At 45.5% G+C, this 18,106-nt stretch overlaps 1 protein-coding gene across 1 annotated transcript in view; it reads left to right on the top strand.

Annotated features, from left to right (window-relative positions):
* Positions 1–18,106, top strand: part of HP1BP3 (heterochromatin protein 1 binding protein 3) — a 290,037-nt gene that overhangs the window by 238,010 nt on the left and 33,921 nt on the right. Inside the window, exon 11 of the mRNA XM_044063174.1 lies at positions 7,863–8,006. Within this exon, the coding sequence (XP_043919109.1) occupies positions 7,863–8,006 (144 nt within the window). The remainder of the gene's footprint in view (positions 1–7,862; positions 8,007–18,106) is intronic.

Below are 18,106 nucleotides of genomic sequence, written 5' to 3' on the forward strand. Positions count from 1 at the left end.
ATCTGGCCATCACTTCAGCCAGAAGGGTCTCCGAGCTGCAAGCACTCATGGCCATGCAACCCTTCATATTCCTTGCCAACAGTGTTTCCCTTGGGACTAACCCATCCTTCATGCCCAAACTGGTGTCCAGTGTAGCTCTCAACCATTCCATTCATTTACACACCTTTCCCTAACCCACAGAACAAGGGGGGAAGGATCCTGCACTCTCTAGATGTGCACAGACAGCTCAGATTCTATCTAGACAGGACTAAATCCTTCAGAAAGTCTGATCATTTGCTGGTTAGCTTTGCTGCAGGGGCGGAGGGCAAAGCCATCTCCAAACAATTTCCAAATGGATAACACACTGCATCCATTTCTGTTACAAGCAACATGGAAAGCCTCCCCCTAAGGGGGTCAGGACTTGGTCCACCAGAGCAGCCTCCACCTCTGCAGCTTTCCTCAGAGGAGTCCCCACCAGGGACATCCTAGAGGCTGCCACCTGGACTTCTGTTCACACTTTCACCAAACATTACCACCTGCCTGTTTTCTCCAAATCCAGGGCAGGGTTTGCCTCTGCAGTCTTGCAGGGCATCCTAGCTAGCCCCTAGTCTAGACTGCCTCCACCCTTTTCCTTATCTTTGGGAATCGACCCAAATGTGTTGACTGCAACAGTGAAACACTAAGAACAAAGTACAGTTGTGTGTACACTTATCATAAATGTAGATAGTGTATTCACTGTTGCAGTCCTAGTTTCCCTCCCTCCACCCCCTCTTTCTTCTCTCCTTACAAGGGACATTTTGGTATTTACTTTCTCCTGGTGGAGTTCTTCCACCAGAACCTGGCTCCCACTTGGGGACTCCTGACTGGGCAAAAAAAAATAATGTAATGGAGTCTGCTGCCTTACTTTATACGACTGACTACCTGACTTCGGTCCTACCACAACCGACTGAGAAATACTAAGCCTCTGGTATTCGGGCTGGCCGAGGGCTACCCTGAGAGGGATAACCCAGATGTGATGACTGCAACATTGAAATACACTAACATCTACATTTACGGTAAATGTACACAGCTGTACTTTTTCTGGCCATTACCCACCAATACCATCCTAAAACCCCACCCATTCTGTCATGTCACAGCTCTCTGGTCCTTCCCCCTACCCATACAGAAAGTAAAGGCTAGAACAAGGAAACTGCATGAGCCAATTCTCCTGCTGTTAACTGTCTATCATGGTAGGTAACCACTCCAATTACTCTTGGCACTATGACAGCAAGGGACGTTAGGTTTGGGAGATGAGTCAAAGTAATACAATTCAGGCATCACAAAAGACTGCTGTTTAGCCATTCTAAAAAGCAGCAGCTGTAAAAGACTCTGTTCTGTGGCATTTGTACTGTTTGTGTGAAGTAGTCATTGAATGGCATGAAATGTTGAACTGAAAGACAGCCATGTATGCATTTAAAATCAATGTGGTGATGGGAGCTTTAGGAACAGAGGCCTGCGTGATTTTTTTTTAGACCAGCACTGCATTGTGGGATACCTAGAGGTAGAGTGAACTTTCAGAATTACTTGAGATGCCAGGCGACGTGGTTGTGTAAAAATATTTAAAAACCTGTAAATGGTCCCAGAGTGGTAAACTGCAGGAAACGCCAAACCATGTGTTTTTTTTAGTCTGTGGGAGTGGTTCTCCTTTAATGTATGCATTTGTTTGGTAGGTAGATGACTGGCTTTTTGTATTTCAAAGTCTTTGTAGTTATTGTTTGCCCCTGGTTATGAAAAAGGCTTTTTGGTTTTAAGTAGTGTGTTTTGTGTGGGCATAAATTCTCTGCAGATGCTCACAGTAGATGTTTATTGCTTGGATGTGGCTCATCTGAAGACAGCTTTCCTAAGCTTTTGGCTGTCGTGCTCTTGGGCCAAGCTAATGGTAAAAGGCATGGTTCAGCCTTCTGCTTTTTTTTCTCTCCCAGCGAGAAAACTGAAAAGGAGAAAGATCCATTCTAGGGGAAACTGATTCCAAATCATGTAACAGGTGATTGCAAAGGATGTTCTTATATTCCTATGTTGCAATATTCTTGGTGTGGGATTTCCTGCCTTCAGGTGACTTGTAAGTGTGCTCCTATACAAAGCTTCAGCTTGGCTGTTGCAGCTGTGTGGGACGTCGCGCATAGGGCCATAAACCAGGGACCTTAAGTGTGACATCTGCACGCACAATCCTCAGAACATTTCAGTCAGACTACTTTGCATCGTACAGTTGCTCTCCAGACTGATTATAGATAAGTAACCCATTCGGTTTTTGCATTTCTATTTTTTTACCGATCTTTTGCAATACTTGGGCTTGGTGGTTGTAGCTTTCAGCTGATGGGGGGGGGGGGGTGCCAAATTCCCCATAAGGACTCCCATGACAAATGCATTTTATGCTTAGGCTGGGAACACTCTCAATAACCCCTGCCCTATTTGTAAATCTTGTGCACAAGACCTTATGTAGCCATCTGGCAGCTTTAAACCTTTACTTAGAAAACCAACTCCTTAAATGGCTGGCTCTTTGGATGGATCCTGTTTCGAGGCCGCCCAAGAACCTCTGCGATAGAAGGCCAAGATGCCTAGGCCTTCATCGTTTGCCGCTTCGCACCCGGACGCCCTGCCAACTACCAATTTTGTTGGAGTGCTTGGTGGATCTGTGGACTCCATCGACTTCCCTCGCGGAGGCTGCTGCACAGCCAATGTCCGGCATGTCCACAGAGCTTTCTCAGACACTGCCTGTCTGTCAAGGGGGAACCAGATTTGGTGGTTCCTTCGACCGAGATCCAGACTTCAGGTACAGTCGCTGCCAAACCCAGATCTAGATAAACTCCAACCAAAAAGGAGCAGAAATCAAAACCTATTACGCCTGCTTCTGAAGCCCCCTGAGACTGGGAGGCCTTCACCTCTTCTCTTATGCAGGCATTTATGGCCCTTAGGCCATTTGCCTCCCCCACTACTACATTACCTCTGTTAAGCCCTAGGCTTTCCTCTGATTATTCTATTCCCATGCCCCCCCTCCTTGAACAGCATGAATCTATCTACTCTTCCTCGGATGAATCCATCTCTTATGCATCCCAGATTGCTTCTCCCAAGGAATATTACTCTCCTGATGATTCTGTAGAGGGGGATTCTCCACCTGAAGACATTACATTTGGTGAAACCATCACCAAAATAAGACTTTGAAATGGGATACTTCCCAAATGACAAAGCCAAAAAAGATACTTTGAACTGCTGCAAGTGGAGTCCCCCTTCCCCTTCAGCGTTACCCCCTGTTCTTCATGCATACTGAGATACCTTTACTGCAGCCTGTAGAACTCCTACTCACAGCCTCCTGCACCTAAGCGCCCAGATCACTTCTACAGAACAAAAATTCCTCAGCCACCCTTAGACCCAGCAGTGTTTGGCACTGCCCCTGATAAGTAGTCTAGGTTGTTACCTTCTGTCTCCCTATTGCCCATGGATAAAGACAGCGAATCCATGGATAGGATATGCAAGCAGGTCTACGCTTCCTCTACTATGCCCTTCAGAGCCATTAACTATCAAACACACATGACCAACTATGCCCTGGGATTAGTATCCCAAGCCACCCCAATGCTAACTATGCCCTGGGATTAGTATCCCAAGCCACCCCAATGCTAGTGTCAATTCCTGACCGTCCCATTAAGACCATCTCCTCCAAGTTCTCTTTAGCCCTACAAGTGGCTAAACACTCCATAAGATGCAGCTATGATGCTGCAGAAGCTTCTGCTCACTCTGCAGCATCTGTCCTTGGGAGATATTCCTGGCTTAGACTACAGAATCTGCCAGAAGACTTCAAGTCCAAAATCTTTGACGCCCCCCCTGGATCAAAACTTCATCTTTGGAAAGCAATCTGCAGACTTATTTAAGAATCTGCAAGAAAACAAAGAATTACAGGCTATTCTCCTGGTATCCCCTGTACTCAAATTTTACAGAAACTCCCTGGCTAAGACCACCTTTTGTTGGGCATAATCTGCATTCTACTGCCTCCTCCAGACCCAGAAGAGGAACTAGAAGACATCCCTCATCCAGGCCCATTGGCCCACCACCTCAGCCTAGACCACTCTTTCAGGACAATGGAGGTCCTAATAATGTGACTGCTTTGCTTATCTGCTCCTCTCAGCTAGTCTTACCCACGGTTCTCCCCTTTTGACAGAAAATTACCACAGACCAATGCGTATTAACAATTATTCAAAAAGGATATTTTATAGCCTGGAAATATATTCCTCTCTGGAAGGGCATTATTTTCCCCCAAAAAAACCAATGCCATCTCCTACCACGAATTCTGTCAGACCTGCAGCTACAAGATGCAATAGAGCCTGTCCCCACAGGACAAGAAGGAAAGAGATTGTATTCCCGTCTTCCTAGTCAAGGGTGGTTCCTGGAGACCCATTTTGGGTCTCTCCTTTCTAAGCCTTTATGTACAGGTACCATCCTTCAAAATGCTGTTACTTTCCACTGTTACCCTCTCATACCGTCAAATGCTTTCATGGTCACCTTGGACCTAAAAGATGCATACCTGCACATTCCCATCAGGGCCTGTCTGACGTTTCCTGCATTTCTCTGGCCCATCCTCGCACTTCCGATTTACGGCTTTGCCCTTTGGTTTATCCACTGCCCCAAGAGTGTTTACAAAGTGCCTAGTTTCAGCCTTTACTTTCTGCAGGATCCAAGGAATCCAGATTTACCCACATCTGGACGACATCCTAATCCTAGCACAGTCAGGAGATTCCCTCTTAAGACTTCTTCACTATGTCCCTACTACAAAGTCTAGAGTTCACCCCAAACCTCAAGAAGTCCTGCCTGAACCCAGACAGGGACAAGATATTCCTAGGTTGCAGAATTCATACAGACCGAATTAAAGCATTTCTCCCACAGGACAAGGTTCTATCTCTAGCTTCCCACTTCCAGGAAGCCTTGTTCTCCCAGAAGGTCACTGCAAGGCAATTCCTTTGACTCCTGGGATTGGCAGCAACTATTCCCATGCTACCATTGGCCAGAATACATATGTAAAAACTGCAGTGGTACCTCAAAAATCTGGTCACACCACCAGAGTCACTTGGAACAAGTTATCCCCCTACTTCCCTGTTTAAAAATCATTTGGTGGATCCAGCGAGTACAACTAAACCCGGGGCTTCCACTGCAGCCCCCCCACCCACACAAATATTACATACAGATGCCTCAGACTCAGGCTGGGGTGCCACCTTGCACTCTTAGTCCAAGCCCAGTGGCAACCTCCCATGATAACCAAACACATCAATTAAAAGATGACTGCAGTTCTATTAGCTTTATAGACCTTCATACCCCTACTGCTACCGGCTCTTGACAATACCACTGTAATGTGGTGCATGAACAAACAGGGAGGTAAGGCATACCAGTTGTGCAGGCTAGCCCTACTAATTTGGGACCTAGCATCTCAGCACAACATATCCCTGCAAGCCAGCTACATCCCTTCGCAGGACAACAAGCAGACCTCCTGAGCAGAACATCCTCTCCAACACGAATGGATGCTGGACAGGGTAGTTTTCCTAGACAGTCCACAGGTGGGTCACTCCACAAATAGACCTGTTTGCCCCCCCCCGCCCCCCCCCCCCCCCAGAACAGGGAGAAGTCCCAACTTATCAAGGGTGGATTTTCCTATTCAGTGAAAGTGCATCTCTCCGCATTATCAGCCTGCTTACCTCTGGAGCCTCCCTTGTTACCCATGTTACATGTAAAACTTTTCCTTAAAGGGGTCTTACACAGACCACATAAGCCTACTCCCCCCGCCCCCCGCCAACCATGGGACCTGAACTTCATCCTGGAAAATCTCACCCAGCTCCCCTTCGAACCGGCTAATACAGCCTCTCTGCAGTTGCACTTGGAAACCAGTACTGTTAGTGGCTATTACCTCTGCCAGAAGGCTTTAATGGCATGCTCACCTTACACCATTTTTCATAGACAGGGTCTCACTGAATCCTAACCTCTCCTTCATGCCCAAGGTAATCAGTGACTTGTCTCTAAATCGATCCATTCACCTACCCAATTTTTCCTCTCTCCCACTAACCAAGAGAGGGAATACTCCACTCCCTAGATGTCCACAGGCAACTGAGATTTTACCTGGACAGGACTAAAAACTTTAGGAAATCCAAACAAGTCTTTGTATCTTTCCACCCCAGGGCATTGGGCAAGGCAGTCAAGCAGACCATTGCATCCTGGATTAGAAAGGCAACCTTTCTGCTACTCAAACCATTGAAAAAAACCTCCAGTTGGAGTTGAGGCACACTCTAAGAGCAGTGGCCACTTTCAAGGCCTTCCAAAAAGGCATGGACACAGCTTCCATTATGGAAGAAGCTATATGGTTCACTATCCACACTTTCACCAAACATTACAAATCGGACCAAATCTCCCAAGTATGTGCAGGATTTGCCAGGGCAATCCTACAAGGCTTTGTGGAATAGTCTTCTGCGTCCGCCACCCTTTCATCAAACTAAGCTGTGGTACTCTTCCCACACCAAGAGTACTGCAACATAGGAATAGAACATAGAATAGTTGTGTAAAATCTTACCATAACCATAGATGCCCTTCTTATCCGTGTTGCAATATTCCTTCCCACCCACCATTTTCCCCCTCCCAGACTACCAGTCTAACTGCTCCCTGATGCCTCTCCGTTACAGAAGCGACCTTGGGCCTTATTCAAGTCACCTTTGGCAGCCTGTCCTGTTGGGCCATCTACTTTGCCTGCTTAGCTTCAAGTTCTGAGGATTGTGCTTGCAGATGTCACACTAGAGGTCCCTGGTTTATGGCCTTACGTGTGACATACCATTCAGCTGCAACAGTCAAGCTGAAGCTTTTGTATAGGAGCCGACGTACAAGTCGCCTGAAGGCAGGAAATCCCACATCAAGAATACTGCAACGTGAAAGAGAAGGACATCTATGGTTTTGGTAAGATTTTACACAACTATTCTTTTCTGCTTGAGAGAGGACATTTGATGTGCTTTGGTTAACCAGTGGAGTGAGGCCCTAGAGTGAACGTCTTCCACTGTGGAGAAAATATTGTCCAGTTTGTCTGGCAGTCCCTCTACATCAGTTGAGGACTGTTGGCGATGGTCTGACTTTCTCCATTCACTACCATGACCAGTCACTTAACGTAATCTGTTTAGAAATTGGATGGATTTGCCAGAGTTGCGTTTACAGGAGGAATGCGTTAATTTTCATTTGTTAACTGGAGGCAAACACCAATCCCAGATGGGTAATTTTCAGGTATAGCCTGGCAGAGTATCCTAGACTGAAGACAAAAGTTCCACACTTTCAAATGGATGCATGTATAGTGATAAAATGACAAATGTTTTACAAGCAAATGATTATCACACTAAAATATATGTACAAATGGAGACTTTTCAGAGGGAGAACGGGGGAATAATTTAGAAATTGCACTTCAAAAGTTGGCTCTGTTTTCTACTAGTTTTTGAACTGTAAGGGGTACCATTTCTCTAAGATTGCCGTTTTGTTTTGATGGCTTGTATTTGTTTTTCTTGTGCATTTTAATTAGCATTTCCTTTCAAGTCGAAATGTGAATCTAACATAGGACTGCTGCAGGGTGTAGACTAGCAGCAGCACTTGGCCATAAACCTTTGTGCCAAATTGGCAGGCCATTTACAAGTGAAAGGAAATGAGTAAGTGATTTCCCTTGAGGGGAGTGGTTAAGTGGGATCCACTGCTTATGTAGTCACTGGAGGAAAATGAACAAGGTGGGTGGGCTGTATGATGTCCATATGCAGTCAGATTTGTCACGTTTAGGATGAAGCCAGAGATGGGCGTTCTCTGCAAAATGAATGGTCTTCATATGTCTGTTTATCCTGATTTTGTAGCCCAGGTGTGCTGTTCCCAGACAAGCAGGCTGAAGAGTCTTCAGATGAGTCTTCAGATGAGGACACTGAGGAGGAGGATGAATCTGAAGAATCTGAGGAAGAATCCGAATCTGAAGAGGAAGAACCTCCTAAAAAGAAAGCTAAGTAAGTGGTCACCTTTTCACAGAAACTTGAATGTTACCCCTGTTTGTGTCCTGCTAGTGTGTTTAATTGAGATGAATAAAAAGCCACTTAAGTGGCAAGTAAACTTTAATCCCATTAGGTTGAGGGAAAATGGCACTTCTGCTGATTTTAAGTATCCAAAAAGTGTTCACCTTTGTATGTTATGGTGAGATGCTATATTTTGTATCTGTTCATTTAGTAGTTTAGTTTCCAGTAAGTGCTTCCTTTCCTTGTGGTCAAGGAACCAGAGGCTGTAGAAATAAACCCATTTATGGGTTGGATACGTCTACATTACAGGTAAGGGGCACAGTACTTGTAAGCTTATGGGCAATTTGGAAGATTGACTTTTCACCCGTCAGCATTTGTAATGTGAGAGGAAACCGATGACCCTTGCAAAAACTGTCTGGGATGGAGTAGATATCAGCTGTTGAGTTAGCAGCAAAGTTTTTCTGATTGCTAACTTTGCTTTTGTGTTCCCCATCAAAGATGGGGTGGCTATACTTTTCTTAATGTCATTGGATTACGGAGTGTGATGTAGCTTTGCAGCTAGTGTACTGCCCCTCCCCATTTCTGTATAGATTCTGAATTTCTTTCATTCCAGTGAATGATCTACCTTTTTACCCATTGTCCACAGCTGGAGTGTCTCCTTAACCCATGAGGCCACTTTCGATCAGACATTCTAATTTTGGAGCATTGTAACTGTGGCCTAGCTGCCTGGAGTAGGCATTGGCTGTGAGCGTTTAGGATGGCTTGGGATTACTGCTGAGCAGAGATTTGGGTTCAGATTTGGATGTCAGGCCATGGTGTGTGGACTCTTGCTGTGCCATCCTATGGCTGCTGTGCACTGTACTAAATCCCTCCAGGTGGTGCTTGAGCAGGGAGAATTGAGATGTCCCCTTCCACTCGTATGTATGAGCAGATGTAGACTGTCTCCCATTCCCCGGGCTGGTTTCTCCAGTGTTTGGACCTGTAGTACTTAAATACTTAATCACAGCTCAGGGGTCCATCCTGCACACGGAGTTTAGTAAATATTTGAGCCCTGATCATTGTCATGGACACATCACAGCTCAGGGGTCCATCCTGCACACGGAGTTTAGTAAATATTTGAGCCCTGATCATTGTCATTGACACGGAGCATTTTATTTTTCTCATTTATTTTCCCTTCAAATTCCCCTGAGTTCCACTGATTCTTCTTTGTCATTTTTTTAATGCCCCTAACAGCATCTGTCTAGTGTGCTGCAGTGCTTGCAATGGTGACAGCAGTGTGCTCCGTAGTGCATTGCACTTTTCTGGCTTCCACCCTCAGTCCCACATACAGGTGCTACGCTTCTTGGTCCTAACCCAAAGTGTCCCAATGCCTTTCCACTGTTTGAACAATCCACTGGTCACTCTTCCTTCTCTTGCTCTCTGCCAAGTTCTTCCATTGCCCAGGCCACTAGTTGACCAGGATAGTCTATAAGTCCTGGTGAGGGCCAACATTTTTATGCTGCAGAGCCCATAGATTGTTTGACATAAGTAATCAAGTTATGGTGATCAGCAGAATGCAGTTCAAATTGAACATCAGCTCTTCCACTTCAGACTACTTTAAGGTCTTACTCTCTCTTTTTCTAGGGTCTGTTTCTTTTGTTTGGGGAAAGCGCATGACATTGCCTTCTGCCTCCATTTTGCCAGACTGCTTCAAAGGGGAAAAAGAAATCTCTTTTTAGGATTAATTAAACTAGAAAATTCTGCTCATCTTGTCCAGATCTGCCACAGTCAGATTGTCCTCGTGTCCCACTTTTCTAAAATAAGAAGCTCCCTTGAGATGAGTAATGATTAGAGGCTGGCATCCTACACCTGAAATCCAAAGGCCATCTTAAGCTTCAGGGGGTCTTGGAGTCTAACTTCTTGGACTGAGATCTGTGCCAATGTTTCTTGGGGCTGTGGCACTTAGTAGGTCCAAGAGCATGTCCTCCCCAAACCCTTACACGTTGTTTGGTCTGGACTCCTCTTCATGAGCCTTTGGTTCTGATGCCAGTTTCTTTAACAGAGGGTGAGGGCCTTATCTCCTTGGTCCTTGTCCTCCGATCAATGCCAGAGATTTTCTCCTATAACCAGTGTCCTAAGTGTTTACCATTCCTAGAAGCAGAGCCAAGATATCCATGGCTTATTATATCCCCCATCATGCATCAGTATGTGCTGTGTGGTCCTTGCTGTCCTCCCCCTTGCCATTCCCCCCTTTTAAGTCCTGATGATGCTTTGCTCAGGACTATGTTTTTCCTTAAGAACTTGTAGCAGTCTTCTGATCAAATATCACAATCGGGGATCCCTTTCCAGAGAAGAAAGAGGGGTACCTTCCCTCTCCACACAAGCTCATGCTCGCACACACCACCTACACATGAGCGCATTTGATCCCTCTGCTTTAGGGGAGGACTAGGCCTGTGTAGACCAGGTTGTTTTCTCTCATAGTTTTAGAAATGGATACCCAATTCTCTGCTTTACCATTAATAGTTTTAAGAATCATTTTAAAAAAAGAATACAAGGATTGCCAAACTGCTGTGAGAAAGTACAAGTAACACTGGACTACTTGGAGCAAAAAAAATCTTCAAGCGTTAATCTTGTTGAAACCTTTCAAAATGTATTACTTTCTTCCAGAAAAAGTTTGAGCCATGCATCTGTAAAAGAGCCTTACTGCTGATTGTTTGTGTTTCACTGTTGCAGTTATCACATTTGGGTTATCTGCTTGCAGTAGCCCTCGGTCAGACTGATTAACAAAGTCTTGGGTTCTGCATTGGTTGCTGTTGCTTCCATGACATCAGGTTGCCAGGGGTATAAAACATGCAGCCGACTCCATTACATCAATCTTTTTTGCCGTATGGTGCCAGAAGCAGAAAGTTAGCAAGTGCTGGTCGACCGACTCCCGAAATTTTCATTTTCAAGTTTCAGAATCGAAGTCTTTAGCTTTTAGTTGAAGTATCCTATTGGGGAATCTTTTTCTTGCTTTAAACCAATGTCAGTAAAAGTAAATTGCATTACTTGTGGAAAGCAAATATCTCAGATTTTCATTCGTACTGTATTCCTTGCCTAGGCCCTGCTGTAAGATGTTCTTCATCTCACATTGCTGCAGTCATAACCTGTGGGTAGTCCGCTGTCCTCGGTCGGCCCGAATACCAAAGTGTTAGGCTGGCGTCGGTCATGGTCGCTCAGATCTGACGTCAGTACGCCGTGGTACTAAAGCGCATGACCGACGCCATATCCTCAGTCTTTCTTGCCGCATGGTCCGAAGCAGAAGCAGCGTTTTGCAAGTGCCGTTCGGCGTCCTGAAATTTTCGTATTCTGAGTTTCAGACCGAAGACCAAGTTGGGCTAAGTACCCCGTTGGGGAATATTTTTGTCTTTTCTTGCCTCATTTAAATCCGGATGTCAGAAAAAGTGAATAATTGTATTTCTTGTGGGAAACAGATACCTCATGGGGATTACCACTCTCTTTGTATTCCTTGCTTGGGGCCTGAGCACGACGTCGGGTGTCGCTTTTGTGCTAGATTTAATAAGCGCACCATTAAACGCAGGTTAGATTGTGCTAGGCTTGTCTTTGGTAAGCGGTGTAATTACAATATGCCGTCGGATCCTCCGCCCGCTACCGCTAAGAAGCGTAAGGAAAAATCGTTAAAGTCCAAGCAGGATGAGTCGTCCGTTACGGACGCCGGTTCTTTAGAAACTACGGTGGAATCTGTGGATCCAGCCGAGGTTTCAGCTGAGTCTCAGGGGGAGCCTTTAGTTTGGCCAGGAGTCAGGTCAGGCTGAGGGGGCCTCTCAGGTCTCTGTAGTCCCTTCTTTGCATAAGGTGGTTAGGCCTTCTGTCTCTAAGGTACCTTCCAAGGTCAGGCCTGGTTTGTTTTCCTCTGGCGTCAGCCCTAGTTCTGCAGGTTCTGTACCTAAAAAGCATATGCTGAAAATGGCAGAAGATTTAATTACCTTAATCAGGGGTTCTTTGCCCCCTCCAGATAAGAGGCCTAGGGTGGAGCCAGAGGTGGAAGGATTGGAGCATTCCTCAGATTACTCTGAGTCTTCGGCTGAAGACATTCAGGATTTTCCTCCTTATTCTGATTCAGATGCAGAGGATTCTAGTCCTTCTGCTTCCCCCCCCCAGAGGATTTTTCTTTTTCTGAAACCCTGCATTCCATGAGGGAGCATTTTAAGTGGGAAGGTCAGGATTTCTCAGATTCTAGAAAGAGACTTGGGGAATTTTTGTTTTTACCACAGCATAGGCCCTTGGCTAATACCCCCTGTTTTGGATGTTGTTCAGGATGTTTTCTCTGAAGCTTCCCTTAATCCTGATTCTTTGCCTCCTGCCCCGGTCAAGCCAGACAGGTATTAGAGTGCCTGAGGCTCATAAATATTTGTATAAGAGCCCGAGAGCTGACCCGGAAACTATTAGCCAGGGACCTAAGGGTGTCAGGGCTTCTGTTGTAAAGAATCCAGTTCCTATGGATAAAGATTCTAGAGCTTTGGATAGGTGGGGTAAAAAAGTGTATACCTCTTCCACTCTAGCAATGAGGGCTTTGAATTGCCAGTTTCATATGCTGAAGTACCAGAATTTTCTCCTAAGTCAGTTAAAATCTAAGGTAGATGCTTTGGCAGAGGGCATTGAGTGTAAGGAATTGCAGGATTTAGTTCATGCCTCTGATCAGATGGGTAAGCATTCTTTGCAGTGTGGTTTTGATGCTCTTCAGGCCTCTTCCAGGGTGGCTGCCACTGGATCAGTTATTCGTAGGCACGCCTGGCTTAAGGATCAGAACTTGTCAGAGCATGTTAAAGCTCGAATTTTGGATGCTCCCCTTCAGTCTGAAGTTCTGTTTGGTTCTCCTCTGGAGTCAGTTTTGAAGAAAATGGAAGACAAAGCTAAGTCTATGCAAACAGTTAAGGATTTTTTACAGGTGCAGCCCCCTAAGTTTAGCAGAAATTGGCCTACTAAGGGATGGGCTTATCCTTCTGATTTACAGTCTAGGGGCAGATCTAGACGTGGTAGGGGCAGAGCTCATGCTCAAGGTTCTTTCAGGCCTAGGACGTGGAGTTCCCCTACACAATCTTCAGGTGAGGGCAGGGGTCAGCCTTTTCGTAAACAGACCCAATGACCTGCATCTCCAGCTGCCAGATCCCTCCTGTCTGGCAGCTCCTCTGGGAGGAAAGTTGGCACTTTTCAGGCAAAATTGGCTTTTAGTCGCTCAGGACAAATGGGTGTTGGACATTATAGATCGAGGCTACAAGTTTTATTTTCACACCTTGCCTCCTTTCAAAGGCATGCCAGACGTTCCTTCTCAGCAAAAGGTGGAGGCTCAAACAGATTTCTTTACTTCTAAAAATGGGGGCTATCCAGGAGGTCCCTCCGTCAGAAGTAGGCCTAGGATTTTATTCTCGCCTGTTTCTTGTACCAAAGAAAGGAAACACTTGGAGGCCAATTCTGGATTTGTCTATTCTCAACACATACCTGGACATTCCAAAATTCAAGATGTTAACTTTGCAACAACTTCTGCCTCTATTAGGCAAAGATCACTGGATGGTAACTCTGGATCTCAGAGGCTTATCTTCACATTCCTATCAGGCCCAGCTGCAGGAGGTTCCTGCGTTTTCGGGCTGGGACTTTACATTATCAGTTCTCTACATTGCCCTTTGGCTTATCTACTGCACCCAGGGTGTTCACAAAGGTCCTGGCACCGGTGATGGCCTTCTTAAGGTTAAGGGGAATACAAATTTATCCTTATTTGGACGATTGCCTGATTCTGGCTCAAGACAGTCAAGTTACTTCATCTACAGTATGTTATGGCAGTGTTAAGGTGCCTAGGGTATTCTGTGAACGAAACAAAGTCCAGTCTAGTACCCTCTCAGGACATGTGCTTTCTGGGTATGAGACTGAATACAGCCTCTCAGATGGCATTTTTGATCCCGGACAAACAAAGAAATCTTACCCTTTACTTCCAACAATTGTCTCTACGGTCCAGGCTGACTGGAAGGACAGTCCTTCAAGCCTTGGGGTTCATGGCATCTTGTATTCTGGTGCTTCCCAATGCCAAACTGCATATGAGGAAGCTACAATGGTATCTCAAAAGCGTATGGACTCAACACTGCCACGATTTGGACACTGTCATTCAGATGATACCTTGCATCCAAAGGGAATTTTTGTGGTGGGCTCAGGAATGTCACCTAAACAAGGGACTCTCTGTGACCCGACCAGAGGCGAGTCAGATCTGAACGACAGATGCCTCAGACATGGCTTGGGGAGCACACTTCAATGGAAAATGGGTTCAAGACACGTGGCCTGCCAGATTACAACATTTGCATATCAACATGAAGGAGATGTTAGCAGTCCAGTTTGCATTGATGGCTTTCAAGGATTTACTTCACCCAGGACAAGTGTTGATTCAGACAGACAACACAACAGTCATGTGGTACATCAACAATCAGGGGGGTACCCATTCGTACCCTCTTTGCAGACAAGCTATGATTTTGTGGGAGACTGCTCTCAGTTTGCACCTCACTCTTCAGGCAAGGTTTCTGCCAGGAGCACAGAACTCCTTAGCAGATGTTTTGAGCAGACAGATGGTGGATCCCCACGAGTGGAAATTGGATCCTCATGTTTTTCAACAGTTGACGGTGGCTTGGGGAACTCCAGACATAGATCTGTTCACTTCTCCACTGAATTACCAACTGCCAAAGTTTTGCACAAAGCTGTTTCACCCAAAAGCTTGGAAAGTGGATGCTTTATCATTCAGTTGGAACAACCTTCACGTTTATGCCTTTCCTCCTCTGCCTCTCCTTCCCAAGGTGCTCCTGAAGGTCAGGCAGGACAAGCCTTGCATGATTCTGATAGCTCCGGATTGGCCACGGCAGCACTGGTACCCTCTGCTGAGGACTTTAGTACGGGAGCCTCCTTGGCCTTTGCCATTAATTCCACACCTTTTGTCCCAGGCAAGCAATCATTTCCGCAATGTCAGGATTCCGTCCCTGCATCTGACAGCCTGGCGTATTCTGTTTTAGACCCTGGGGGGTCGCAGCTTCCTCAAGTTTTGATTGTCATTTTGGAGGCCAGACGGCCTAGTAACAAGGAATGTTTATGCTGATAAATGGAGATTTTTTTCTTTGGAGCAAAACAAAGAGCTTTGATGTTTCAGTGCCTAATTTGAGTGTTTCACTTCAGTATCTTACAGAATTATTAGACAAGGGTTTGTCTTTCTCCTCTGTAAAAATTCATGCTGCAGCCATTTCTGCTCACTGACTGTGACCCACCATTATTCTCTCACCCTTTGTTCAAGCAATTTCTTAGAGGGGCAAAGAACATAAGACCCCCACATAGAGCTCCTACTCATTCCTGGGATCTCAATTTTGTGTTGGAAAAGCTCACTTTACCTCCTTTTGAACCTGCAGCTACTTCAGAGTTGAAGTTTTTGTCTTGGAAGACTGCTTTTTTGTTGGCCATTACGTCTGCTAGAAGGGTATCTGAATTGCAGGCTCTTATGGCAGTTGAACCCTTCCTGATATTTCATAAGGATAGGGTCTCCCTAATCCTACTTTTATGCCTAAAGTTGTTTCTAATGTGGCCTTAAACCAATCTATTCATTTGCCTACATTTTATGCTGATCCCCAAAATAAGGGGGAAAAAATTTTGCATTCTTTGGACATTCACAGGCAGTTACGTTATTATTTGAGCAGAACTAAAGGGTTCAGACAGTCCCAACAGTTATTCATTTCTTTTGCCTTGGGATCTCAAGGAAAACCTTTTTCAAAACAAACTATTTCTAAGTGGATTGGCCATTGCATTGCTTTTTGTTGTTCTCATCATGGTAAGGAGGTTCCGGCTGGAATCAGACCTCATTCCACTAGGGCTACTGCCACTTCTACTGCTTTTAAGGGAGTAGCTACTAAGGATATTTTGGAGGCAGCTACCTGGAGTTCAGTGCACACTTTTTCTAAACATTACCATCTTCCTCTTTATTCCAAATCTAGGGCTGGGTTTGCCACTGCAGTTTTACAGGGCATGTTAGCAGCTCCAAATGCTATCTGATTTTACCAACCTCCCTTTACCTTTGCTTTGGGATTCTACCCACAGGTTATGACTGCAGCAATGTGAGATGAAGAACATAGTACAGTTTTGTACCTACCATAAATGTAGATGTTCGAAGATCCACATTGCTGCAGTCCAATTTGCCCTCCCTCCTTCCCCTCTGTAGTTTGGGGTGGCTGTGTGGTTTGTGGTGTATCTATTGTTGCTATTTTGGTGATTGGGTATTTTTCTATTTTTGGCTATGGCCTTTCTTTTTAAGGCCTTCTGACATCTGGGGCAAGAAAGACTGAGGATATGGCATCGGTCATGCGCTTTAGTACCACGGCGTACTGACGTCAGATCTGAGCGACCATGACAGACGCCAGCCTAACACTTTGGTATTCGGGCCGACCGAGGACAGTGGACTACCCACAGGTTATGACTGCAGCAATGTGGATCTTCGAACATCTACATTTATGGTAGGTACAAAACTGTACTTTTTTCTGCCTTATCAATCTGTATATTTTCGCTTCTAAATATTTTGGTGCTCTGTTCAATTATCCTAAAGTCTTCGGTAAGCCATCAGACTACTGACGTTCTGAAAAATGCAAAGATAGACAGGCTGCCTAGGTCCAAAGCTGCTGACGACACTTCTCCTAAGCCAGTTTGCCAGTACTCTGGTGCTTTCACAGCCCCTTATACCTGCTACTTCAGATTCACAGGCTTCTACTGAGACCCATTTGGAGTCCAGTATACTGCAAGATGCTTCAACTGTGGAACCTGCGGATGTCTCTACTTTGGATGGGTCCGGAGCTGCTGTGCAGGCACCAGCTTCTCAAGGTGTAGTCAGGCCTACTGACTTGCGTATTAAACGGACGTCATCTTCTTCAAGGCCTTAAACTCAAACCATGCCTAGAAAACAGACCCAGGCTGTATCGTCAGGCCTTTATGCCTAAAAAGGAAGAATGGCTGAAGACCTTATTACTTTAATCAGGGGAAGCCAACCTCCCCCCTCCAAGAGACCTAGGACCAAGTTTGATACTTCTGACCAGGATTCTGAATTTTCCATTTTCTTTGACCAGGATTTACCCTTGTCTATCTAATGAGGACTCTATTCCTTCTGCTTCACCCCCAGGTGATTTTTCTTTTGGTGAAACCTTGCATGCTCTCGGGGAGCATATTCATTGGGAATGTCAGGATGTTATGTAGTCCAATCTCGCCTACATTCTTACCCATGGGTATGGAGCTGAACCTCTGCTCCGAATCTGCCATACTAATCATTCACTTCTCCACACACAACATATAGAGAAGGAAGAACATACTGACCAGAAAGGAATTTGAAAACATACCTAACCCCTAGGTCCTCAAGGAGGGGGGGTAATTAAGAATGTGAGACGAGATGGACTTGTATACATCGAACGTTATGGTGAGTACATAACTTCTTGATGTTATGTAGTCCAGTCTCGCCTGCATTCTTACCCGTGGGACAGTGTCCCCAGCACCTGAATCCTGGGAGGCTCTGTGGAAAATGCTCCTGAGCACTGTGGAACCAAAGGAAGACCTGCTTCAGGACACAAAAATCTAACTTTTAGAGAGCAACAAAAGGTGAGATGCCAATGTAGCTGCAGCACAAATATCAATCCTAGACAACCTGGCCTGAAAGGCTGTAGATGTAGACACAGATTGGGTAGAATGAGCCTTCACTCGAAATGGTAAATCCCTGCCAACTGAAACATAAATTAATGAAATACATGTGGAGATCCATCTAGACAAGGTGGCTTTGGAAACTGAAGACCCAATCCTGTTTTCGGAAGACCCAGTGATGCCTAATTGTTGACAGTTTGATCGCGGCATCTCTGGTTTGTAGGAGTAGGCACTTGGTGGTGGCAGAAAGGAGCCAGTCGTCCAGGTACGGAAACGCTTGGAATCTTTGACGTCTCAAGTGAGCAGTTACCACTGCCATGCATTTGGTGAACACCCTGGGGGTTGTGGTGAAGACCGAAGGGCAGGGTGTGAAATTGAATGACTGGCTCCCAGCCAGAAGCACCGATTACTTCTAGATGCCC

The sequence above is a fragment of the Protopterus annectens genome, chromosome 2.part1 (assembly GCF_019279795.1).
Source record: "Protopterus annectens isolate FY-2018-M chromosome 2.part1, PAN1.0, whole genome shotgun sequence".
Classification (NCBI taxonomy): domain Eukaryota; kingdom Metazoa; phylum Chordata; order Ceratodontiformes; family Protopteridae; genus Protopterus; species Protopterus annectens.